The 27,978-nt window shown below is 40.3% G+C and overlaps 2 protein-coding genes across 4 annotated transcripts in view; one reads left to right on the top strand and one right to left on the bottom strand.

The window, feature by feature from the left end:
* Det (Deterin) overlaps positions 1-27,978 on the bottom strand; it is a 434,366-nt gene that overhangs the window by 100,601 nt on the left and 305,787 nt on the right. The window lies entirely within an intron of this gene.
* 5PtaseI (inositol polyphosphate-5-phosphatase A) overlaps positions 6,835-27,978 on the top strand; it is a 116,757-nt gene continuing 95,613 nt past the window's right edge. For both annotated transcript variants that reach the window (XM_065225501.1, XM_065225500.1), the window contains exon 1: positions 6,835-7,771. In XM_065225501.1, the coding sequence (XP_065081573.1) occupies positions 7,706-7,771 (66 nt within the window). In that variant the 5' untranslated portion in view covers positions 6,835-7,705. The remainder of the gene's footprint in view (positions 7,772-27,978) is intronic.

Below are 27,978 nucleotides of genomic sequence, written 5' to 3'. Positions count from 1 at the left end.
ATCGATCAGTCATCATCTCCAATCTCTGCTGTGGATTTTGCCTACATAAAATCGGAAACGAAAAGGTTACAAGCCATCTAATTTTCATTAAGACACACTTGCATCTTGCTTAAATCCAGGTCGGGGTTTGCCTTTTTGTCGTAGCCGTCAACTCCATTGGACCAACAATCAATACGAAACTAACGATTTTAAATTGGCTCGCCACTTTAGTAGCCTATTGATCCCAAGCAAACGATTAACGTACCCTATTCTAGTTGAAATTCTATTACTACACTATGTTTGTTTTGATTCGCTATGAAAGTTTGACAGATAACATCAGGGGTGTGTGGATTCATGCAGAACATGCAGGGGTGAGTGAAATAGCTTGGGACTGCTTGGGACCGTTGTTCTGGTACTGAGTGAGCCAAAAATAATAATGATTTTCTTCGGGACCCAGTGGTCTTAGAGTTACCTCTATGATTGGACTGTCTTTGCCCCACGTATGTTCGGATCAGACTCAGGATCAGTTAAATCCGGCTTTGCTTCTCGCTCAGACCCATGGCAATAATCGATAGCTTCTTGATTGAGTGGAGGAGGAGCTGTTAGTGGAGAAAAAGACGATATGTATGTACTTTGCATTCATATGGGGAAAATTTACTCCCTTAAATTCCTAACCACTCACCTGAATATAATCATCTAGGTCAACACCGCGACCGGGTTAAGAGAATCATTTACTGGAAGCTATGTTTTGAAACATTTAAAAGTATTTATGAAACGTAGGTTCCACCCACGCCACAGAACGAAATCTTCATGAAACGTCACCATTTCTCTCCGTTTTTCATCATTATCCTAGTCATTGTCCTCAATAAAAAAAAAAGGTCGCACAATCAGAATAACATTACCAATCGATGCTCACGTTTTCGCACTTGATCCGGATTGATTCCACTACTTTTCCAGCGGAATTCAACAAACGGATCTCTCATTCTGAAACGCACTATTAAAAATGTAAAAAAGGCGGTAAATGAAGGTTCAGTGCTGCCATGAAAAATGTCGATATTTTTGACAGTTGAATAACTTTTCATTTAAAAAAATGCACTTTTAAAATTACACATCAAAATTTAAAAAAGCACTTTCAAATCAAAAACATAACTTTCGATTTATATATTTTCATAGTTGAAACTGCATGTTTTGAGAAACTTTCAATTTGAAAATACAATATTTTTATTCGAACAATTTTTGTTCTTTGTGTGTAGTAGATAGCGAGCTAGGACAACTTTAAAGGAAGGTATACAAATCGGTTTTTTCATCTCTCTTTACCAAACTCCCCCTTTGGAGAGGGATGGTGAGGGGTGTCAAATGCTAATTTAATTTAAAATTAAGTATGTTTCTTTCAAACATACGAAGCATGTTAAAAATAAACATATTAATTTTTGTTCGCATAGCTGTCAAACCAAACAAAAATATTCACGTTTATTTTCAACACAAATATTTTTAAAATAAACGTAACAACATTTTTATTTTAAACATTAATATCACATGACTTCAAACCTGGAATACGTTTGAAATAAACCTTGTTAATTTTTGTGGCAAGAACGCCAGAACAAACTGAGTTTACGTTTAAATTTACCTCAAATATTTTTGTTTTAACGATAAATTTTTCTGCGTGGAGCCAAATTTTGTTCATTTAAATCAAAAATATATATGTTTATTAAATAAAAATATGAATGGTTCAAAGTAAATTAAAATCATGTTTTCAACAAAAATATATATGTTTGAATTAAATTCAAAAGCATGTTTATTTCAACAATACATAATCTGGGTAAACAATTTTTAGCGTGTCCTTTTTTTCCTTCTTGTTTACATTCGGCAAACTCAACTGAAAACGGCCTGCAAGCGACGAAACCGAAGGAGAGGGTCCGGAAACCCACGCACCCACCCGGAAGTGTTCCAAGCTCGACAAAACCGGTGGAATCCCACAATATCAACGTCACTCCGTCGTTTTTGATGTCGATCCCCATATCATCCTCACCCCCCCCCCCCGACGTCGAAAGAAAAACAGATCATGACCCCAACACCAAACGTAGAAAGAGGCCGGTATGAGGACCAGCGTCAGAAACGTTAAAACGACGCTAATATCACCGGTTTTACTGAACTGGAACCCCCGGACACCCACCCCGACGGCCGCTTGGATCTCGGACCCGGATCCAAAAATCCACAGACCTTTCTTAACCGCAGGAATTTAGATGCCCTGTCTGCAGATTTCCATTTATTTTAGGATTGGGCGATCTTGGATCGATCTTTGGAAGATCGATCTTTTTCATCCCGATTTTTCGGATCGATTCTTTGTCCACAAAAAGATCGAAAAAATTCGATCTCTTCTTTCGATCTTTTCGATCTTCAAAAAAACAAATATGTGTTAAATTTGTTAAGTGTATTTACATCGAAAAAAAAAAAATATTTACTTTCACCAGACAGACACAGACTGCGTTATAAATTTAACGAACATAACGTCAACATCGGCATCGCTCCCTACAATGACGTCACTGTTTGCGTTTCCAATATTTACTGGTACAGCAACATTTGAAGGTTTATGCTGCACCGATAAAATTTCAAAGATTGTTTTTATGTGTCCCACACATGAATTTTTGCAATGTGATCAACAAATGATATTTATGTGTCAGACACATGCTTAATATGTGTACACATAAAAGCAATGTGTAACCACACATACTATTCATTTGACTCATAAATTTCATGTGTGCTTCTGGGTGGTCACATGAAAATCATGTGGAATTTCAAATGGAATTTCGTCAATAAAAATGTGTGGAATTTTATTAGTGTACCTCCCTCCTGTGCTCATTGCTGCTTACCGTTACGACAACATTAAATTGAATATTATAAAGGAAAGAATTCCTTGGGGTACCAACGTAAACAAGCGTATTAAAATAAAAATCAAAACATCGATCTACCAAAAATCGATTATTTGGTACCGCCCTAATAAAAAATAACCATTAACGAACGATAACCCAAATCATTGAACTATTCAACAAATGGTTTGGATGATACCCAGAACACGTCGTTAAGAAAATTAACCATATAATTTTTATTAGGGTGATTTAACCAGTTAATTCTAGAGCTCGTTCTAGAGCCAACAATAAGATCGATCCGTCAAGATCGATCTTTCTCTGAAGATCGCTCAATCCTAATTTATTTGCTTTTATCCCCCATTCACATGCTAAAATAATTTCAAAATATTTTTGTTTATTTTAAACATGAAAAGCATGTGTGCATGTGTGTGGCCAGAGCAAACCAAGTTTACGTTTAAATTTACCTCAAATATTTTTTTTTCACTGTAAAGTTTTGTGCGTGTACTTAAAATCTGTGATTCTTGAGGAAAAGTCGAGGGAAAAGTGAAAATCGGTAGTTTTGAACCTTTCGTCTGTGAATCGGTAGACATCCCGAAAATCGGTAGGACTGCCAATTAGTCGGTAGGTATATATGGCCACCCTACACACAAAAAACGAAAATTGTTGCTATAAAAATAATGCATTTTCAAAATGAAAGTTTCCCTAATTTCGTAGTTTTAACTGGGCAAATTTTCAAAATGAAAGTTATATCTTTGGTTTGAAAGTTTTTTTTCACTTCTGACTTGTTATTTTAAAAGTGCATTATGTTTATATAAAAGTTGTTCAACTGTCAAAAATACCTCTTCATAGTAAAGTTGTTGGCAGTACTGAACCGATCTCTGAACCCCACTTCATTTGCCGCCAAAATTGAATATGAGTGGACGAGACGGAGGTAAAAAAAAGCAGTTTACGGTGGAATCGGTGTTCGAAAGTTGCCTCCAGTGACGATAAGTGGCAATCGATGGTGATTCTGCCACTGCAACAGGAAATGATAGGTGAGTTGGAAATTCGTTTTTCTTAGGATCGAACGAGGGATCGATTAAATTTGTTTTTACATCGTAGGTACGTGGTCGAGTCGTTCGGGTGGTGGTCAATTCCCGTGGTGGGTGGCGTTCCTTTACCGGTGCTGATGACAAGGATTTTCTGTCTTCACCATTCTGCTGGATATTTCTATGGTGAGTGTCCCACTTTTGTGGTATGCAATTGTTGTATTTCAAAGGCTGTATTTTTGTTTTTGTAGATTCTATATCGTCAGCTCATGGAGAATAAAGTAGCTTCAGCAGGAAGACCTCGTAATGAATGCCGTGTCCATGAAGTGGTATTGGGATTGCCTTGTCAAGGGAACGTTTCCCAAAGCACTCGTTGTCATAACCGCTTTCCTTTTGTTATCGTCGTTTCGAACGATAGAAGTAAGAGGAAAGTTCCGAAATTGCCGTCGACCCGAGGTTGGACCGAATACCTTCCTTTGATTCCTCGGACTAGGACAAAATTTGCAATGGTAATTTTAACTATGTATTGTTTTGTTGTTTTTTTTATAAAATATACTCGAAAATATATGAATAAACACTATTTAAAAAAAAATCATTCAAATATGAGTTTGGGTACTTTTTTAAATCTTGAAAACTATTAATCTGATAATATTTCAAATTTGAGATAAAAACATATATTGTCATGACAAAAACGACTCCTTTTGAACTGAAACAGTTCGTACACACAAAAAATAATCATTAGTAAAATTAAAAAAAACCATTGGTGAAATTAAAAGTTTGCATTGGTTCTTTTTGGTAGAAAGCGGCTAGCTTTCAAAATGAAAGTAATCTAACTGTCAATTCAAAAGTTGCCCACTCCCTACTTTTAAAAGTTGAAACTTTCAAATCGAGTTATAGAACTGTCAAATTGAAAGCATGGCAGTATTTAAATTAACAGCGTGTTTCAAACAAGCTTTTGACATGAAAGTTTAATATAGTGTAAATAAAATGTGCCACTTTGAATAGGAAAAATAAATGTTGTCAATTTAAAAACAAGCATTTTCAATATAATATTTTTTTAAATTATTTATATTATTTTTAATTTCTTGATAATATTTAATAGTATATACTATATTCTATAAATATGTTATTCAAGTTATGTCTACCCGGTTTCCGAAGACGTCGCTGCTGTGGGCTCGAAGTTCTCCGATGATTTTTCCACTGCAGCTGATGGGATGCTTCATCCTGCAACTGGTACCTGTTCCGGGTATTTAGACTGCAAATGAGAAAGATACAAATCAATATTGGAAACCTTTAGTTATTTCTTGTAAATCTACAAGTCTTGAGAATGGTACAATTAGCAATTATGGGTGATTGGAGCTATACCTGTATGCAGCTTGTAGATTTAGTAGATGGTTGTCAGATTATTCCCACGGAAGATGAGCAAATTCAAGATCAGAATGGAGCTCTTCACTAAGCGCCTTGAATACCGAGTTAAATACGTTGATCTGTGGAGATGAAATTATTGGTTACGTTTCATAAATAGATTCATCATCATCAATTATGGTTTCGTAGTTTATTAAACTTACCGTTGAATCAATTACCATACTCAAAAAACTCCTATGGAAGCCAGCCAAAACCATTCCTCCATCAATCGACGTCAACTCAAATTTAGCGCCAAATGGAGGTCAAGTGTTGCCAAAAACATCGCTATGAAAAGGTATTTTTGAAAGTTGATCAACTTTTATTTTAAAAGAATGCGCTTTTAAAATAACGAGTCGAGAGTAAAAGAAACACTTTCAAAACAAAACAATAACTTTTCATTTGAATATTTTCGTAGTTAAAACTACGAAATTTGCGAAACTTTTAATTTTTATTGCAACAATTTTTGTTCTTTGTGTGTACTTCATTTTAAAAATATTGGTTTTCCTTTTGACAGTTCCACAATTTGATTCAAAAACTTCAACTTTTGAATTTAACGAAGACTTAAACTTTTGATTTGACAGTTTACACATTTTTATGTTGAATGCTTCGAACTTTCTACCAAAAAGAACCAACGAAAACTTTTAATTCTACCCATGGTATTATTAATTTTAGTAACGATTATTTTTTGTGTGTAAATAACGCTACTGTGAATTGTCCTACACGCATAGAAATCTCCTTGTACCTTTTGGCAAATTTCTATTGCTGATTATGCATAAAATGTATAAGTCAACTAATAAGCAAACGCCTTGCAAAAAGTTAATGAAGCTCATGTGTCAAATGAAATGTATAAGCGGTCACACATACCTTTTATGCATTCTTATAGGACCTATGTGGTTTGTCTTATGGAATGTATAAGACTGATGTTTTGGCAAAAATGTATAAGTGAAACACATGAATAAAATAATTGATTTTCGTTTCGTGCACAGAAAAAAAAAGTTGTTGAATATTACATCCAAACTGCTGCAACCAGGTCAATCCATCGGTTGTGTAATATAACGTTGTACGATGTACATCGATTTTGCGAACAAAATTACATCCATTGATGTAATATTGTATCAGCTTGAATTACATTGATCGATATTACATTTTTTTTTTGCTGTGTGTACTACAAATTTTGTTAGGGTTGTCTACCACAGATTTTTTTTTTTTTTCATACCACCCTTCATGGAAAATTTCATATGACTCCCTCTTATTCCGATTTTTTTACGGCGCCCTTACGCATTTATTTACTTTCTTTCCCTCAAACTGACAGTTCGCTCCAATGAGCTGTATTACCGAGGTGAAGCAATCGGTTAAGTTGTGTGAGTAAAACCCGTGTACGATACAACCAATTAGTGACGTCACTACTTGCGTTTACGTTGATTTTTTGGTTTACTAATACAACCATATTTCACGATCTGCTTCACCTCTCTCTGTACCTCATTGAGTTCGCTCCACCGAAGGTGGAGGAGGACGAACGGACGTCAAAAATTTTCAACCAGTTGCCGTTCGTCACTCGCTCTGGTTCGTTCGCTTGTCCTCGCAGAAGAGTTTCCATCTTTCGGCGGTCGTCTGGTTCTGGGTCGATGGTCCAGTGAGTTTTTGAGTGTTGACGTTGTGAAATAATGTAGGAAGAATACTTATCGCTCCTCACAGCAGCTACGCCGTACTTCTCCTCGTCTTCTACACTACACAAATCACTCCAGTTTTTACGACGGCCGTCCGTCGGAGTTCGGAATCGGGAACGCGGGTAATGTGAGAAAAAAAATCCGTGAGTTTTCGGTGTGCAAAGGAATTTTATGATCCGGAATATCCGGCATTGGCGCAATCCTCTTCTCGCAATATTCAGTGGGGCAGTAAAAATTCCAGTTTATCTGCGTGCAAAAGAAAAGAAGAGTCAAGTGCGGAGAGAGAGAAAAAAATGAAAGTGAAAGCGTCCTCTGTGTCTGCTGTTTTGTTTCTAGCGCTCCTCCGTTGAGTGAGTCCGCTGGTTGCTGATCGATGATGGTCGTGGAAGGAAGAGTGTAGATAAATTTCAAGGGAATTTGCATTTCGGAAGCGATTAGTTCCACTTTTGCACCTGGAAGAGCACTCCACGTCGTCATGAATTGCACCCGAAAGTGCTTCAAAGTGTTCCAGTGAAAGAGGAAGAAGCAAATCTTGAAGAAAGAAAATAAATCAAGCCAGAAGAGGGCCCAGTGAGTGGAAGAAGGGGGGAAAAGTAAACAACGGCGGCAGAAAGAAGCTAGCTCCTCAGTGCAGTCCGCTCAGATCATCGCCCGGAGCCCATCAACTAGACATACAGTCGTGCGTGAAGTTTCAGTGTGAAGTGCGAAGAAGCGTTCCAGAAACACAAGTCGGTGCCAGTAGCACCATTTAGAGCGAAAGATGGAAAATCCGAGTTCGCTTCCATTTCTTCTAGTCACGGCCAACGTCGGGAGCGTTTTCGAGGACGTAAGTTCAAGAGCAGATTTGTAGCCACTCACCATCATACGTATAGAAATAGCGATAGAAAGCGTCCCAGCTGGAACATATCAATTTGACCGCCTGTCCCGTGTTGCTGTCCTAACGGGGATGGGCTGGATGATTTCATCGTCGATATGCTGCCGTCAAGTTTGCTCTACGGACATGGGACGACAGGAAGTAGGTCAACCTTCCTGCTGTTTGCGAGCAACACGGTCGATATTGAACCAACAATGTTTTTAGCTTGTGTGTTTCTGATATCAGGCCCCGGCAGCATTGGCGTGCTTTTATTCTCGTTACGCTTTAGCTGCTGCAGTCGGTGCACTTTCGTCATAATCGATTGGGACCCGATCGCGACGTCGGTTTGCCAAGGCGGACGTCTGCGTTGCGACGGTGAGTGACAGAGGAGACAACCAGTTGGTAGGCCCGCAAGACACCGTTCCGGTTGGACCAGTCCGCACGGTTCAAAACATCGTTTCGCACAGGGTGTGCATTCGTATAGTAATAATATTATAATTATTGCTTTTATATGGCTTTTTATGATGTTGTTCCCTGGGTTAGTTGGCGAACGAAAGCACATCGTCAAGCCAAGCCCAAAGGAGGAAGCCCTCGCAGGCGACGTTGTTGTCCAGTAACTGTTGTTGTTGTTGTTGTTTGTTGCTTCTTTTAATGTTTTTGCTGTCCGAAGATGACAGGTTGAGCTTCAATGTGTCCAAACTAGTTTCCAAGAAAGCGAAGAAAGGTACTCTTTTTCGAGTAGAAAGGGGGCTGCTGTTGGTTAAACGTTTCTTAATGACCCCAATAGAAATTCAAATGAGTTCCTGATAAGTTTTTTTGTTAGTAAATGTTAATGGGTGAAATTTTAATTTGAATATTGAAAAAATATTTGTAAGGCAGTATTTTATTAGTTTGTTGCCTTCTGTTTTATTAGTAGAATAAATTTTCAAAATTTTGTAAACCTAAAAATTTTTGGTAAAAAATGGTCCCTCAATTTAAATGTTGAGATCTTAAAAATTTGCCAATGTTCTAGAATTTCAAATGTTTCCTATGTATTAGCAGTTTCCCGATTTTTCCTGAAATTATGTCATTTTCCCGGTTGTTCGATACACGTTTACTTACTTACTTTTGTTGGTCCGACGTCCCTCAGGATTTGACCTGCATAACAATGTTGCACCAACTAGCTCGATCCCTGGCTTGTCTCCAATTCCTCGAGCGTCCCACACTTCCTAGACCCTGCTCCACTTTGTTCAACCATCTAGCACGCCGCGCTCCTCTGCGTCTTGTTCCAGCCGGATTTGAGGTAAACACCATTTTTGCGGGATTGTTATCCGGCATTCTTACAACGTGTCCCGTCCATTGTACCCTTCCAGCTTCAGCGACTTTCTGGATACTGGATTCCAATATAAGAAGCGCCAGTTCGTGGTTCATTCTTCTGCTTCAAACACCGTCTTCATATACCCCGCAAAAGATGGTCCTTAGCACGCGTCGTTCGAAAACTGCCAGTGCTTGAAGTCCATGTCTCATGCCCGTAGAGTACTACCGGTCTTATCAGCGTAGTGCGGAGATGTAGTTTACCCGACGTTAGGGTCTTGTGGAGTCCGTAGTAGGCACGTCTTCCGGCAATAATGCGTCTCCGAATTTCTCTACTGCAGTTGTTATTTGACGTCACCAATGATTCGAGGTACACAAATTCATCCACCACCTCGAAATCATCTCCGTCTATCGTCACAATGCTGCCTATGCGAGCCCTATCGCGCTCGGTTCCTCCAGCTAACAGATACTTTGTCTTCGACATATTCACCTTTAATCCAACCTTTTCTGCTTCACGTTTCAGCCTGGTGTACTGGAGAGCCACCGTCTGAAACGTTCTTGAGCTTGAGCTTGATTGACCGCCCACGGTTGCCAATCTGTTACTGCCAGATCAGCTGTAATTACACAGAGAACCAATAGACGATGCTTGGGACTAGCAATCATCCTCAATGTGTAAAAACTGGTGATCTTAAATTAGGCAATACCAGCGCCGGCCGCGCCCGAACACAGGTCAAGAAAGGAATGGGAAGGATTGTGTTGACATGACACTCGCTTTGATGGAAGCCCAGAACACCTCTGCACTTCCACGAGGAATCACTAGCCTGTTGGATAAGAGGGTTGGGTTTGCAGCAGGGTTCGTTTTGGTAAACGATAAGCTGAATTGATGTCCTAACGATCATATAACGCGAAGGAGCTTGGGACTAAACCCACGGTCTTCTGCTCAGTAAGCAAAAACGTTTGCCACTAGGCAGACGAGCACCTTTTTAATCACCGAGTTGCTATTATTACCATGTAGTCATATTAACAAATAAAACGATTGACGAATCTTGAATGTGGATGGGCCTGAGATTAGACTCATGATGTTTCGCTCAGTAAGCAAAAACGGTTGCTCTAAGGCCACCGAGCCCCTCATATCACATAATACCGTTGCTCAAATTTGTGTATCCATTCAAACCCGGAACCAACGACAACAACGAGTTTCGCAAAATACACGATGCACAAGCGATTTTACCATAAATCTCTTTGATATGTAAGGACCTGGGACCGCGATTTTCTGCTCAGTAAGCAGGCCACTGTAACCGACGATCTTTCAAATCCGAAAACTAAAACCTACGAAAAAGTACTTAGGCCTTCATTAAGTTCCACTTTCACGCGACGTTCAATGACAGGGTCCTATCCAGGATTTCATCTGAAAAATCCAAATCTGGCCAACGCCCACCCTTAACCTAAACCTGTTCTAACCTACCTGAAATGACTAACGAATGGAAGACTTTGACTACCCAGCCATGCAATAGTCTCATTCCGTGCCTTATGACAACTTGATTCTATTGCGCTCATCTTTTGGCACCACCCAGGGGAGACTTGGTCCTGTACCCAATGCTTAACTTATCTCCATTCCACTTAGCTACTCACAATTTCTTGTGATATAGTGGGCGGAATATTATTATATGAGACAATTCAATGCAGACGTCTTTCCAAATTTGGCAGATCGACAGGTAATCGGTGAGTTACCACGATAGTTGCTATTCAAATACTCGACAACGTTCCATCGTCAACGCCTGCTATGAGAATTTCCCATTGCAGACGCCAACGAAATGACGTCATCGAGCTATCGATCAACTACCCTGGAGCCTGGTACCTTATAGCACGATGCTAGGAGGCGAACCGGAAGAATCGATGAGCTACCTCTCCCCCACATACTGGAAAGCCACCGCCTGAAACGTTCTTCCGACAATGTCCACGTCGTCAGCGAAGCAGTTGAACTGGCTGGACTTATTGAAGATCGTGCCCCGCACGTTTCATAACACCTTCTAGCGCAATGTTGAACAGGAGGCAGGAAAGACCATCGCCTTGTCGAAGTCATTTGCGTGTTACAAACGGGTCGGATAGCGCACCCGATATCTTCACTGTACAAAATCCATCATAGCCTTGATCAGTCTCGCCAGTTTCCCGGGAAAACCGTTAATAATCTTCCATAGCTCTCCACGGTCAATAGTATCGTAAAAATCGGCTTTAAAATCGATGAATAGGTGGTGTGTAGGAACTTGATATTCGCGATATTTTTGGAGGATCTGTCGCAACGTGAAGATTTGGTCTGTTGTCGATCGCCCGTCTACAAAACCGGTTTGATAACTTCCCACAAATCTGCTTGCTAGCGGCGATAGACGGCGGAAGATGATCTGGGAAAGCAGTTCCGCTCCGATACTATCCTTCCCAGCTGCCTTGTTGTTCTTTAGCTGTTTGATAGCATCCTTAACTTCACTTATCGTAGGAGTTCTTACTTGTACTTCGTCCGCCGCATCGATGATGCCGTTCCTCCTGCTGTCTTGGCTCTCCGTCTCTGTGACATTAAGGTGTTCAGCGTAGTGCTGCTTCCACCTTTCGATCACCTCACGTTCATCCGTCAAGATAACTCCGCACAAAGCCTTTGCGGGATCCGTCGAGTTTCTTGTAGAACTTGCGGGTCTGTTGTAAACGATACAGCTGTTCCATTTCTTTGCACTCTGCCTCTTCCAGGCGACGCTTCTTATCCCGGAAAAGACGTGTTTGCTTTTTTCGCTTCTGTTTATATCGCTCCACATTTTGATGGCTACCTTGCTGCAGCATCATCGCCCGCGCTGCATTCTTATCGCCTAAAATCATCTGACACTCCTCGTCAAACCAATCGTTTTGTCGATTCCGTTCCACAAACCCAATGGCACCTTAATGGCTGCTTTGACACTATCCCAGCAGTCCTCAAGAGGGGCTTCGGTCAGCTCTCACTCAATTGTGTGACGTCAGAGTAAATTTTGTAAGTAGTTCTGTGGAAAATTCCACGACGATTGTGACGAGTATTCAAGGATCCGTGAAAAATACAAAGAGAATGCAATTTTGAGGGTACAATTCCAAAGAATTCCAAGTGAATTTTTAGAAAAAAAATAGAAGATTACTACAACATAATCCTGAGCAAAATTTAAGACAATTCCAAGTGAACTGCATGGTATTGTGGTCCGTATTACTCAATAGCCAGGAAAGGGTCAGTTTTATTTTATAACTAGTTTATTGATTGGTAAGCAGTGCTGAGATTTGCCATTGTCATTGACAGACTTTCGCGCAATATTGACTAAATTGTTCATCACATAGTAACCTTTTACAAAATCTCATTCATCAGAGATTCACGTGGAAACAAAAAGTGTAATTTCGTGCATTCTGATTCACATTATGGTTATCCAAGCAGTTCAGAATTTAGAATATCGCCGTGTATTGTCGCGATTTTGCAGCACTGCTGGTAAGGATGGATTTTGATTAGGAAAAATAATGTCTCCAGTGCATCAGTAAAACTTGGGTTGCTGTGATGAACGGTCCTCGTTGAACACCGATGACTTGATCGCCAACACCCCCTCTCAATAGGTGACTCCAATCTTGCTTCTGATGCCGTTTTAGTTTGGTGAACCAGGTTCGAAACTGGGTTAGTTTCTTCAAACTATCACTCTCGCGATGAACTGAAATGTTACGTACATGTGTATGTGACAGTGTTCACTCGGCTGTCGACAAAAGCAGGCCACTCTCGATGTGTGCCACGCGATCGGCTGTTTTTTCGGCAGCAACCATTGTGTGGTCCTCCTCATTGTCCTTCATCACCAGTTCTTTCGGTCGATGCGTCGTTGACTTTGGAAAGCAACCGTTTAGTGATGAGTGTGTGAGTGCTGACCACGTTTTGCGTCCATTGCTGCAATGGAAGCGCTCTGACCCTCGTTGGCGTAACTGTCATACAATCAAACCACTTGAAGCGGCTCCTGTTCGGATGGAGGAGAAGGCTTTTTGGATAGCGGAAGATAAAGTGTTTATTGTGTTGTACCTTTTGACTATAGTTTTAAGATGTATTGTATAGTAACCAAGAATCCTCGGCTCTGTAAAGTTAATTCGTTTGAGCCTTATCAAATAAATTAATAAATTATGTGTATGTGTGACTTGAAATAGAAAAGTCAAAAAGGCAATGACAGCTAGCTGCCAAGCGATTCTTCAACATCAGTTTTCAGTTTATATATGCACTGGGCATTCCCTTGCTCGCTGCTGATTGAGTCCGCTGCCAAGCTAATTAACACTAATTTATGACCATGAAGGAGACATAATCCAACAGGATGATTACATATGCTTGAGGAATAAGGACAGTAAGTAGCAGAATCGGTATTGAAATAGCATATTTCCAGAACAACATGTGAAAAGGGCATACAAGCTTTTTGTAAACAAAACTTCTGATGCCCTTTTCTCGCCACCCATATGACACCAACGCAAACCTTTAACATCACCGGGTAGAGGACACTTTCCCCTTCCCGATGATATTGCTGGTTTGCATGGGCGACCCTCGGTTGGTTAGAAAAGGGCCTACAAAGGTTTGTTTACAAAAAGCTTGTATGCCCTTTTCACATGTTGTTCTGGATTTCATCTTTGCTCAAAATTGTATGCAGTTCAACAAAACCGCATATGTCTCGTACCACAATTAAAAATTGACATTACTTGCGGTTATTCGGGATATTCACAAATCCGTTTTCAGCCAGTCTGAGGATTGCATGTTATAGCTATGCTCAAGATTCTATGCAATTTAGAAAAAAAAAATCGTGCATTCCTAGGATGACTTTCAGGAATTGACCGTTTTCCCGGTGATTCCGGATATCTGGAGATTCGTTTTCCTGTCACCCAGTAACAGAATCGGTATGAAGATTCAATTTTTCATCTATGCTAATTACAAAAAATCTCTTATCTCTAGGCAAGAATTGACCATACACGGGGTTTTCCGGAAATCTTCAGACCATAATCCTCTCACTAGTTTTCCCGGTCCGGCTGGCCAACTACAAGTCCAATCGATTCCCTATCTGTTTTGTTGAAAAGCCAATACCTTTTAAATTAGGGCTCAATTTCAAAATTTGATGGACGCATTTGCTGAGAACCAGGTCACAGGTTTTTCCGATCCGGTTGACCAAATGCAGGTTCAATCAGGTAACTTTCTATTTCATTTGAAAGTAGATTCCTATATCTATCGAATGGTGGCTAAATTACAAAAATATATAAGATCATCACAATGCCATGAACCAACCATGCCAACATGAATCGATACGCTGTTTGCAGTATTGGGCTTCTGGCTGTTAACGGATGTTTCGGCTTTTCTGGAGGACCAGAGTGAGGCCATGGATGGTCCAAATAATGTTTACACATCGTATGTAACTATTCAAGTAAAGTAAAACGACATTTGAAAAAAACAATCGCGGGGATTTAGATTTATTTTCATGATTGGACCATTTTTACGGGTGTTCTGGATCTTCTGGAGACTACTTCTCCCGGAGTAAGCGATGTCTCATATGACTCATATGAAATATGGCGCAGCATAATATTTTCTCAAAAATTTCTTCGCAGAACAGCCGGTTTCCATTCTCCCGGAACCACTCCGGTTTGTAGTGAATTCCGTGCGGTCATGATGACCAAATGGAATTCTGACCGCTTAAATGGCAAAAAGAGGTTTGTGCAGTTAGATGTCTCGCACTCCTCTTGCTGTAGTTATACTCATCGCACTCAAATTGTTAATTTTATAGCAGAAACAATATTGGATCTTAAAAGACCCAGACGCCGGGTGTGTGACTTTTTTTATTCTGAGTCACTGTACGTGCTCAAAAACTCTTGAAACTCTACCAGAAGTTTAGAAAAGTCACCAAATTTCAAGATCATCGAGCTTTTGGCTTCAGAGAGACAGTCATTTGGGCCGAAAAGACCCGAATTTCATCGCAAGGTCAATATTGATATAGAAGTTCATAACAATTCAATATTTTCTGTCTGACTGATTTTGTTTTTGTTTACCTTTTTGACTTTTACCCATACCATAAGTTTTGAATGTATGCGCGAAACTGATGAACCTCGAAAAAAATTCTGGTTCGATCCTAGTCGTTTTTCAGGTTGCTTGGTGGTGAACCTAGGTTGGTAACTGACGTTCAAACTATCAGTTTGACAGCTCTTAGGTTGCAACCCGGGTGAGGGTTCGCTTCAAACTAAAACGGCATGAGTTATTGGAACCGTGAAACAACCAAAGATTTTGTGAAGAGATCTGCCTGCTGCTTGATGCAGCCATATGATCCCTGATGAAATTGTGCTTGATGCAAGGAGTAATCCGGGACGGGACTTGACAATCGAACTTCTCACTCTTCTTAATGTTTTTGAAGAATGCCCTTCGGAAAGTTGTGCGTGGCGTTTGACGGAGTTGACCAATGATGCCAGGAATGTAAAATATTTTTTCTATTTTAATTTGGATTTAATTCGGAGTTTCTACCGCAGTTTGGCAACTTGTACATCATTTTTACTCAACACAATAAAAACAACCATAAACAAAAAACAATATCCATCGCTTAAAACACGTAGTGTACTCAATTTTTCAACTTTTCTTTCGCAAATATAAACAATTAACAACGCCATTGACGTCAACATTGATTCCGGCATCACTGCTAGCTAGATTGATGCGATCATTCTGTCCTTTTTATTCCACGATTGCTACTGTCAAATCGACCAATGAGAAACTGGCTCGGATTTGACAGCGAATTGGGGGGTAATCAACTCTGCTCACTGTGCCGAAACACAGCATGGCACACTATTCGGCAGTTTAGGACAAACGTTGACGTTTTGCCAATCGTTGCTAACATTGACTTCTTTGTTTACTCCATTGGGCTTCCCATTGGGTTCGGAATCCAAGGAAAAATGCTGTGAGTATTGCCTGCACCTGTCTGCACCATGAAACTAAGTTTATCTCATCCGATTCGTAGCGAAAATCCCAGCGGCTCGTGGTTTCGTCCAGAATAGCTTCACGCCAACAGAGTTCTTCCACACCATGGTCGGTCGAGAGGGTCGATACGACAGTCAAGATGGCCAGAATGGGTTCCCTCCAGCAACGGTTGGTCAAATGCCTGTAAGATCGTCCAATACGATGGTACGGTGTGCAATGCGATCGGCGAACTGAAATGACTAGAATCCTCTGAACGACGACAATATTGTGCCAGTTGCGGAGGATTTTTGTATTGGTTTTACAAGGCTGTTATGCAGAACGAACGATAAAGAAAAAAAACACATCATAGGGGGTGTGGATGATGGGTTTTGTATTTTGGCCAGGTTTGAATCCCGGCCTTGCCAAGGGTCTTCCGAGATGAAAATTTAATCATTTTCTCCTACTTTTTTGCTTAGGTATCCTTGCCAGTCATTGGTTTCAATTGGTATGGACTTCGATGGGAAATCCACAGGACTTTATAGGGATGTCCATACAATTCCCAGTACTTATTGGGGGATGTCGATACGTACTAACCCCAAAAAACGATTGCCTTAGCAAAACAGTATAGGATTTATAGGAACAGATCAATGCAATCAAAAATGCAATTACATTCTATTCCGTGAGTACACCCCATCATCAACGATCCAATCTGCACTCTTCTGTTGCACTAGTTCGTCTAAAAAGGATCCGGTGCGATGGGTGGCCTACCAATCAATCAATTATAAGGCCTTGCTCAATCTCGAAAGTGCATGACGACACTAAGTAATTTGCTGTTCGACAAGATCCCATGGGCGTGCAGACGAACAACAACAACCACAGGGTACAGTTGAACTGCAGAAGCGAAGTTTATCTGGATCGTGCACCATTTCCGAGGTATGACAGATATGAAGTGGGGGGACATTGGATGGTTTTCACTGGTGGTACATTGGCCATTGGTTTTGATTGTTGGTACCTTGTGGAAGTAATTGGGTGATGGTAGGTGACATCACAATCTGCGATACGATAGGCTTGAGTCGATCATAATTGTTTCGAGGATGTCCTGGCATTTTATTGGCAGCTGGTGAAAATTTCGTCCACCGTCCGTTGCTTGTGGACGGGTGTGTCGTATAGGTTGTATTGCTTCCAGTTCCTCTTCCACTGCCCAATCCGCTCTCATTCTAATGAAAATGAAGCTTAATATTTGCCATGAGCCATGGTCATGAATTAGATAAATATGAAAATACACTCACACTTCAGGGTTGCCAAACTCATGGGATACTGACACCTTGATTGATCACTAATTCGAAATGATCGGCACAACGCTTGGCACAGATTAAGATGTGCAGAGTTGAATACCCCTTGGCTTGATGTCGATGTGCTCAATCCGCTTCGATTCAGCATTTTTGGTTAGTCCTATGCAGCCTCGGCTATCTTCGTATAGTGTGACAGAATCTGTTGATGTCTTGGCGTTGAGGTCTTTTAGAATTCCGGCTAACCAAACTGCTTCGGAAACAGCTGCACTTAAAGCAACGTATTCTGCTTCGCTTGAAGCCGTAGAAACAGTTGGCTGTTTGCGGCTGGCCCAAGACACCGTTAAGCCATACACCTCAAACAGGAAATCCGTTACTGACTTGCGGTATCAGTTGCCTAGTCCGCATCTACGATTCCGACAAGTGGTCTGCTATCTTCATTCCTCTAGAAGCGTAGACCCATGGCGCTTGTTTCCTTCAGGTATCTCCATATCCGCCTTAGTGTTTGCCAGTGATTCTCCATTGGTGTGTGTGCTGAAACCGTCCTATATAGCTGACTGGGTAGCACAAGTCTGGTCAAACACATAGTATTTGATACATCAAACTACCCAGTAGCTGGTACGGTCTCCTTCACGGCTCAGCTGAAGTCCTTTCTCCATTTGGCTTTTGGTGGAATTGCAGTCCAACATTCCGGACTTCACCGGAATCTTGATGGCAATACCTTCTTGTGACAGCATCAGTACACCTTGTTTCGAATCGTAGTTGAGTCGTATTCCCAAGAAAAAAAATTACTTCTTTGGAAAGACGGTGCTTCAGTGCTTCAATTGTTCTAAGTTTCTTCCAACTATTAATAGATTATCCACGTAAAGCATAAATTTCATAAATTTTTGCGTGAAGAGACATAGAGGCAGTAATCATGTCTGGATCGATGAAATCCCAGTTTCAGCAGAGTTGAGTTGAAACTTTCGTTCCAGTACCGTTGGGCTTCTTTCAAACCGTACAGTTTGCATACGCTGCCAGATTTCGCTTTCACGCCTTCTGGTACCTCCATATAAAGGTCTTCTTTTAGTTCTTCATGTAGGAAAGCTGTATTGTCGTCCATCGTGGTTATCGTAGTCTTGTCACTGGAGCGAATGTATCTTCAAAGTGGATTCCAGGGCGTTGAAGGAAACCCTTCACTACCAGTTCCGCCTTGGGTCAAACTTCTCGTCCAGTGTCGGCCTCCTTGAGCCGGAACACCCACTTTGTTCTGAGTGGCTTCACACCTAAAGGGCACGTCATCAACTTCGATACATTGTTGGTTGTCATTGCGCTCCCGTTCGCTATGTCTCTTAAACGGTTCTCCACCTAGACTGGAAGTCACATCCAAACCTGAATGCGAAGGGAGCGCGGAGTTGTCTTGTTCCACTGGATCTTCATCTTCAATCTCATCATCGGTCAGGACTTGATCATCATCGTAACTCATTGGTAACTCGAATCTGCAGTAGAGCTATCGCTTTCTAACTCCCGGACTAAACTTGCTTTAAATTATTACATTAAGGATAGTTGTAAGCAAATTTCTTCCAAAATACCACTGCCGGCCAGTGGGGGTTAGATTGAATACACACACATACGCCCTCTTATAAATGTGTATTAAATGCATCCTAAATGTATACTAACCAATTATAACGTATGGTTGCATGCAACCTCCTACATGCATGCAACCTAAATATCATCATCATAACACCTAATCTAGAAAAAGAAAACATCAGCAGAGTGGCAGAAATTAAGCGAGATCTCGCATGACATTTGAAAAGGGCCTATCCTCGTTGATCGATTCTCTTCATCGACTTTCTCTTTGGTTTACCACGACAACATAAACGAATTTCTCGATAAGCTCGCAGCGCAGTTAGACAGAAGATTTTTTTTTTTTGAAAATGAACTTTCCAACACTGTCTGCAATGGTGAATCCCTCATTATTGTAAGCAAATTTTACATCCCGTAGAAAAAAAATTGGAATTATCTTTAGTATTTCCTTCAAATTCTCTTTTTCACAACGCCTTTAAATTCGTCTCGGAATTCCTTTAAGTTTATAATCAGAACACTCTTCAAATTGTATTAAAAATATCCCATTAATTCTTCGTAGAATGCTCTAGGATGCTTCCAGAGATTTTCTTAAATTTCTAATTAGAAATTCTATAGTAGTAGTAGTAAAATTACGTTTATTTTTGTTAATCATGATTTTACATTGTTTTAACATTTCAACTGATTAGCCTATCAGACCAAGGAATCAAAAATATCTCCAAATGACAAAATGACAAGCGATCAACGAACCGAATAATAACGCTATGTCAGAAGTGCAAAGCAATAATGATATAATCTTCTTCTTTCTTTTTCATGACAAGCAGCCCGTGCGACACAACTCACTCGGGGCGGTAGAAGGAAACGAGCAAATTGTTGGCAGGCTGCTTCACGAAGTAAAGCCGAAGATGATACACGTGTGCTTATGGGATTTTTTTTGTTATGTCTTTTCTCGATTCATATCAAGCTATGTCCTCATCCGTGTATATTGCAACAAAGCAGGCAAGCAATATATCATTATCCTTCTACCACTCGGATCGAGCTATGTTACAGAGTGAGTTTGTCATGGTAGTCGTAGCAACCGTTTTGTCTGTATCGTTGGTTGCTTTATGTGTTTGGATTCGCTGGGCTCTTCATCTTTGTTTAATTTGTTGTTCTAATTTACTTATTCACGTTTTTCTTCTAGTCTACAGAATACCCCTTGGGGGTGTGTTATGTTTGAATTGAAAAACTACGAGTATAGTTTAACCTAACGTGCTAGATCACGTATGATATGATGAGTTGATCTCAGACAGGTGTCTCTGAACCTTTCCAGGATAAAAACTCTCCGTTCTTCTAATGTCTGAAGTCCAGCTAGGAGGTGGATCTCAGAATGTCTAGTTCGTGGGAGACTGTTTAGAATCATCCTAAGGATCTTGTTCTGGATCCTTTGGAGTTTGAGGTGATGACATTTAGCGCAACTCTCCCAGATTGGCATACCGTACTCGATTACGGGAAGGATGATTTGTTTGTAGACAGCAAGCTTATTGTTCAGGGACAGGGTAGACCTCCTGTTGATGAGTGGATACAGTGATCTCTTTAAGATGTTACACTTGGTTTTCGTTTTGTCAACGTGCTCCCTGAAAATCGGCTTGCTGTCTAGTGTTAAGCCGAGGTAGACTACCTCTTTCGACCATTCCACCACTGTGATGTTCAGACAGATCTTATTATTCTCCGACGGAACAAACAAGTCTGGGAGGTTTAGAGTGTGGAAAGATGATGACCTGGGTCTTTGCCGCGTTGATACGGATCTTCCAGTTGTTGAAATATTTAGACAGGACGTCCAGGCCTCTCGGAAGTTTGGCAGTCAGTGCTCTGATGACCCTACCCTTGTAGACGATGGATGTGTCATCTGCGAACAGAGACAACGATCCACCATCAGGGAGAGCCGGCATATCAGAGGTGAACAGGTTGAATAGAATGGGGCCAAGGATGCTTCCTTGTGGAACTACGGCACCGATGTTGAAAGCATCCGATGTGATGCCATTCAGAGAGAGTCGGAACGTCCTGTCCGATAGATAGTTGTTAATTATCTTCACTAGGAAGATTGGAAGACCATACTGCTGCAATTTGAACACCAGGCCATCATGCCAGACATTGCCGAACGCTTTTTCAGTTAAGTGTTTGTAATATCAGGAATCTGATGGAGGTTGGTTGCGTTTTCAGCAACCTCAGCTTCGTGAAGACTGACGATGTTTTATCCGAGATTATGGGAAGCTGACGAAGTGTTGACCTATCGCGGCAGCCTTCTCTTTCTGGAGTTATCAGATGAACCACTGGGTCGCCGGGACTATCCAGTGGGCTCAGTGGTGTAATGGGCCTTGGCTGATTTTTAAGGATTTTGGTTAGTTTCCAGTTAGTTGGATGGTTTCTGTTAGGCGATTACAGTGGGTCTTCAAGACAAGTAAGCCAGAAAGTTGGTATTGGCTTCGAATTGAGTTACGGAGTCTAACAAAATTTTTGATAATTCTATCAAGGTTCAGAGTATTGCTCGCCTGCCTGGATACTGGCACGTGTTGTTCCCTGGCCCGGAATATCGCCTCCTCGATGGAACGCAGACACCGGTCAACGTCTTCGGACGTCTCCGGAAGGACACCGTAGTCGACACAGTGTTGGAACTGATCCCAGCGATGGTAGTTTCGTCGGGAAGCTTGGAATCGGTTGGTGGGTGAGCCCACATCGGTCACCACCGGATAGTGGTCCGAACTCAGCTCCTGATGGGTCACAGGTTGCGAGATGTTGTCTCCCATGGTGCTGACGAAGATGTCGATGGTGGAGTGTACGCCAGACCGGCTCAACCGGGTGGGAGAGTCCGGCGCTAATACGGTATAGTGAGCCTCTTGCGATGATGTACTTCTCATGCCGTCGAGTTAGTCTGATAATGTCTCTCCGCAGGTCTGCTGCCGACCCATCCCTGATGGTGACTTGTTTGGTACAGTAGGCCGCAATGATAGAAATTCTATGAAAAGTTATATGTTATTTGATTCTCCTAGAATTTTTCTAAATTTTGTTAACCATCCTCGGAGTTCCATTCCCTTGAAATTTTACTGGAAATACCCTTAACAATCTGCTCAGAATAACTTTGGATTAATCTTTTGGATATTATGGCAAGGAAAAGGATATATACAAAGTGTCTGCGAGTGACAAAATCGGTCCATACGGATGCAGCCGCATAGAAGCGTGATCGAACTGTTTGATTGAGGATCCTGGAGCCGTGTTGGAGTCGGGCGAGAACCATACCGGTGCAACCAACACATATCACCGACGAAGAGGAGAAGACCATCAGCTCAACAAAGATCAACACGGAAGTCAGTCTACATCTACCAAACCTCCGCACGTAGAATTGTGCATTAAGAGTGTCCACGAAGTGGCTAGTAAAGGTCCAGGATAGTTCTGCCGATTCCTGTGGAGTACACCTATTCGTCAACGACTGGTCGGGCGATGCGAAGACTCAAGGTCACTCAAGGACGAACTACACGTATTCAAACACAGAGGAAAGGCAGTTGAAGATTGTGTTGCGTATTACAAAAAATGAATTCTCTTCAGAATGCTTTAACTTAAATGTCTTTAAGTATTATCGTTACAACTCGCTTGGATTTCTCCTCCTAATTCTCATAGAGTTCTTTTCAGAACTATCTTTTAATTCTCCTAACGATGCACTAGCATTTCTGCTCGAAATTCCCGTAAATTGCTTTTTATATAATCCCTTGGAATTATTAAAAATAATTATAAGACTTAGAATTTTTTATCATTTGTCGAGAATTTTGAACTAACCTTTTTAAACAAAACTAAAACTTATTTTGTTGTTGAAATTTCTTATAGTTTTTTTTTTCATTTTTGGACGAGAATATATGATTTTATGCCAGTGTCTATTTTCTCTGAAAAGGCAAACAGTTTCCTGCAAATTTGTCTCAGACATCATTTCGATTAGATGAGCCGTTTTCGTGCTATGATTTATTGGAAAATATCAAACACACCATTTTTAAAAAAAATAGGCAAGAGTTAGAATGGTCGAATTCCAGCTCAAACTTAGTTCATTGCATCTAGCGAACAAATCAAGAGCAAATTTTCATTACGTCGAAAGTAACAAAGGTAAACAAAGTCGAGCTATCAGTGTCAATCGATTCTTCTGCTATTACACTATATAAAGGGTGATACGGTCAAAATTTGGTCAATATCAACTTGACGTATTTCTTTCAATTTTGCATTTAAAAAACCTGAACACCCCTCATTTTGAAGGTGTGTGTGTGTAGAATGTTGCTCCTATTTTGATTTTGGAATTCACTCTTCAGTTGTCAAAATGCCGTCCAAGCAAGAAGAGCAGCGTATCAAAATTTTGCTCGCGCATCGCGAAAATCCGAGCTACTCGCACGCAAAGTTGGCAAAATCGCTAAAAGTTGCCAAATCAACCGTTACAAATGTAATTAAAGTGTTTGGGGAACGTTTGTCGACAGCCAGGAAGTCTGGATCGGGGGGAAATCGAAAACCGGAAGCCGCTGAGACGACAAAGAGAGTTGCTGGTAGTTTCAAGCGAAATCCTAACCTCTCTCTCCGAGATGCCGCAAATAAGCTGGGTGTATCGTCTACCACCGTGCATCGAGCCAAAAAACGAGCCGGACTATCGACTTACAAGAAGGTAGTGACTCCAAATCGCGATGATAAACAAAATACGACGGCCAAAGCGCGATCCCGGAGGCTGTACACGACGATGCTGACGAAGTTTGACTGCGTGGTAATGGACGACGAAACCTACGTCAAAGCCGACTACAAGCAGCTTCCGGGACAAGAGTTTTATACGGCAAAAGGAAGGGGAAAGGTAGCAGATGTTTTCAAGCACATGAAACTGTCAAAGTTCGCAAAGAAATATCTGGTTTGGCAAGCCATCTGTACCTGTGGCTTGAAAAGCAGCATTTTCATAGCTTCCGGGACTGTCAACCAAGAAATTTACGTGAAAGAGTGTTTGAATAAACGTCTGCTGCCTTTCCTGAAGAAACACGGTTGTTCCGTACTGTTTTGGCCGGATTTGGCATCTTGCCATTACGGTAAAAAGGCCATGGAGTGGTACGCCGCCAACAACGTGCAGGTGGTTCCCAAGGACAAGAACCCTCCCAACACGCCAGAGCTCCGCCCAATTGAGAAATACTGGGCTATTATCAAGCGGAACCTAAAGAAGACCAAAAAAACTGCTAAGGGCGAGCAGCAGTTCAAGGCAAACTGGCTTTCTGAGGCGAAGAAGGTGGACAAGGTGGCTGTACAAAATCTGATGGCAGGGGTCAAGCGTAAGGCCCGGCAATTCGGATTTGGAAAAGCGGAAGCCTAACTGAATATTTTTCCTGAATTTTATACTAATTGAACTTGAAAAAGAAATTTAATTTGATTTTTTAAATAAACGATTTCACCGATTTACACGCGTTTTCCCTTGACCAAATTTTGACCGTATCACCCTTTACTGTCCAAATATAGGATCAAATCCCATTTTTAAATTTATTTACCAGTCAAATTGCTTTTTGACGTAATCACCTTCCGATCAAAATAGTTTTCGATGTTATTTAAGTCACCCAATTTCTATGGAGATGCCGTTTGACTTAAGTAACAGCGCAGAGAAACCAGTGAAAAGTGTACGTTCGTCGTTTCGCTTTCTCATTATTAAAGTGAATAAATAGAACTGTTTGTTGCTAAGATGATTTCGGTGGTCCTAAAATGATAAATGGGCTGCACGTAAGGAGACGTAATTGATAATTCTCCTAAATATCCTGGTAAATACACTTTGACTTAAGTAACAATAGGGGCCACCAAACAACGTATAATAACTTTTGACTCAAAAACCAGTATTTTTTAGCATGAAAGCTATCGATTTGCATTTGTATGATTAAAACCCTGCTAAATATACTTGGAAATAGGAATAACTTTTCGGTCATCAAAACAAAACTTTATTTTTCTCGGATTGGTGCGAATGTTACTTACGACATAATGAAATATGCTAATTTTGATGGAATTCTAAGAGGTCAAATCTAAAATTTGTTTACTTTTAGCTATTTGATCTGGAACTGCTCTATTCTCTATCAATGTTGGTAATTGATATGGATCATTAGGTCCAGTTCCAGTATTTGCTTTTCTGTAAGATTCTGTACAGCAAAAAGCAAAAGCATGTTTCCCTACTTGCTGTATATTATTTTCTTACAGCAACTTACAGAAAGCAGCTGGTACGAAAAGCAAAAGCAAAAAGGCAAGTACGGAAACAGACCTATTTAGTTGACGTAGACTACGTCTAACAAGAAGGAGCAGGATGTAAATCGAAAATCTGAAATTGCGACCGTCACGAAAAGGTGTTAGGTTGTGAACGCTTATAACTTTGTCATTTATAGCTGAAATTGAAATACCAACTCACGAATCGATAGAAAATAACTCTACGAATCTGCTGACATAAATACTTATCAAATTTTTCATGAAAAATTTATGAAAAATATACAAATAAAAAGGGATAATTAAACTTTTTTCTAATCCAGACGTCATAATCAAGTATCAATTGGTTGCGCATCGTTCTGCTTGAACCTGTAAAGTTATAAAAGAGCGTTTCTTTCTAAGTATGATGCGTAACTATCAAGCTTATTATCAAAACATAACAGGTTGAGAACCTGTATACGAGCTTTTGCTCGTATTTCAAAATTGAATAACTGAGTCCCTTTAATTTTCAACTAATGTTGTACTATGCACCTGCTTATTGGAAACCAAACGTTTGATTTGTGAAAAGTCACTTCTACTACTACTGAATTTCAAATCAATATCAAGAAAAATGCACGAGAAGTTCACTAAACAGCTTAACGTAGTCTACGTCAGTCATGCGGTCGTGTCTTGTACGCAATCCTACCAATTTGTTTTTAATAGAAGCGTCTAAGTCACATTTGTCAATTTATCGATCAGAAAGCTGATGACTGGAGGTGAGGTGGATGGTTGTTTGTAAATATGCACAGAAACATGCTTGGGTCGTGATCGCATCGCTGTCAAATTTTCTATTCTATCCGCGTGTGTAAGTCGCGTCGTCATCGCCGTCACTGCGTCGGGAAAGCTAATTTCAATTGACGTTTTTTTAAACGACAATTTTGCTTTCGGTTTGTTTTTATTGATGTCACGCAAATTGTTGTGCTATTCCATTTGCGTGGGGATAGCTGCTATAAAACAGGAAAGAGGCAACGAACCTACCTCGTTGGCTAATATGAATTTCGGTGAACGTGTACTGTGCGGCCAGCAGTGTTTATGCGTTAATAGTAAAAGTCTACTTTCGGAACTAGTTTACGCGATCATCATAACAAAGTGGTCACGACACACTAACAGAAAGCTTATGGATTTGACTGCAGAAGTTTTGCACAAATCTGACAAAATTTGAATTTTTCAGGTCTCCTACTAGACGCCCATAGGATTTTTTGGGTAAGTCGACAGGACTTTTAGGGAATGTACGAAGAACTTCTAGGGGAGGCGTCTTTAAAGCTTCTTAGGAACGTTCATAAGACTTTCAACTATTATCTGAAATTTGCATGGGATAAAACGACCTTTTACATTTCCTCTTCCTCAGGCACCTGGTTTTTGTCGGTGCCATCCAACTATGGATTCCCAGCTACCATACCAGAACGCTGCAGCGTACGTACTGCTACCGTACTGTCCTTCGTCCTGGTGTTGTTGATGTTCTACGTTTTGTCTTTGTTCTTCATTCGGTTGTTCCTTTTCTTGCTTCCGAGCCTTCCGCTTAGAGAGTTTCTGGGAAATTTATCTTCAATAGAATTGAGAGCTTTAAAGAAGCTTCGAGAACATCAAGACAGATCAGATAATCAAAGGGCAGTTCAAATAATTTCTTGGAAATTGTAGAATCCTCCGTATACTTCAGCAAACCTCCGAGAGAATTTATGGGACGTGATAAAATTTATATGAACATCCGGAAAACGTGAGAGTATTTTAGGGGTGTTTTATCATGGGGATTTCAAAAATTTTAAAAATGCGAAAATTTAGCTAAGTTGATTCAAGAATATCAACGAAGTTCCATTAATTAAAAAAAATGCGAGAACTTTTAGCAAGCAGTGATATCTTCAAGAAATTCCAGCAAACTTCTAATAAATTTAAATAGTTTGATGATATTCAGCAATGTTCCGAGTACTTCTAGGACGATCAGATAGCTCCAGAATAATCCCATTAACTTAAGCAAATTTGCAGCAACTTACAAGGAATTCCGTGGAATTATGGGGTATTCCAAGAATTCTATGATTGATTCGAAAACGTCAGAGAATTTGAATATATATATCAGAAAATTTGCCGGATTATTAAACAAATTTAGAGAACTTCAGGTAAGCATAAATTAAATAAGAAAATAAGAGAGCGTTTATAATGGTTAGAATACTTAAGGAAAATTGTCGAATCTTCAAGGCAAATCAATTAATTTCAGTAAATTGCGGTTTCTTAAAATATACTGATAAATTCAGGGCAGTCTGGAGAACTTTAAAGGTATTCAGTAATCGTTTAGGCAGTTTTAATAACACCAGGAAAGTCAAGACTATTGAAGCAGTTTAAAAGTAGTGTCGATAATTTAATGGAAGTTTGTGAACTTCAGAGAAAATCATAGAACTATATTAATTACTTCATTCGAATTTCATGAAAATTGCGGAATCACAAAAGTTCCAGAAATTTAGAAAAACTTCACAGTGGTCTTCAGAAACATTTCGAGAACTTCATAGAAATCTATGGAGCTTAAGGGGAGATCCGCGAACCTAAGGAATTTTTATGAACATTAGCAAAATGCAGGAGCTTTTGAAAGAAGTCAAGTAAGCTCCGAAATTGGACGAATTTCGAGGGGAGTTCAGTTCCATTAGTTTTAGAAAATTTGTAGGAAATTTAAAGCAGTTCTCAGATTTTCAGATAACTTCAGAGACGTTAAAAAGTTAATTGAAGTCTTCGCATAAGTTCAGAAGTTTACTGAAGCTTAAAAATGTTTAGGACGGCTCAATTAAATTCAGCGCAGTACAACAAGCTTCATGAGAACTACAAAAACTTTAGAGAAATTTTGAGAATTTCAG

Source organism: Ochlerotatus camptorhynchus, unplaced genomic scaffold, assembly GCF_037179485.1.
Source record: "Ochlerotatus camptorhynchus isolate MF236.1 unplaced genomic scaffold, CSIRO-AGI_Acam_v1.1 ptg000230l, whole genome shotgun sequence".
Taxonomy (NCBI): domain Eukaryota; kingdom Metazoa; phylum Arthropoda; class Insecta; order Diptera; family Culicidae; genus Ochlerotatus; species Ochlerotatus camptorhynchus.
The sequence above is the reverse complement of the archived record's forward strand: the minus strand, read 5'-3'. Positions and strand labels throughout refer to the sequence as shown.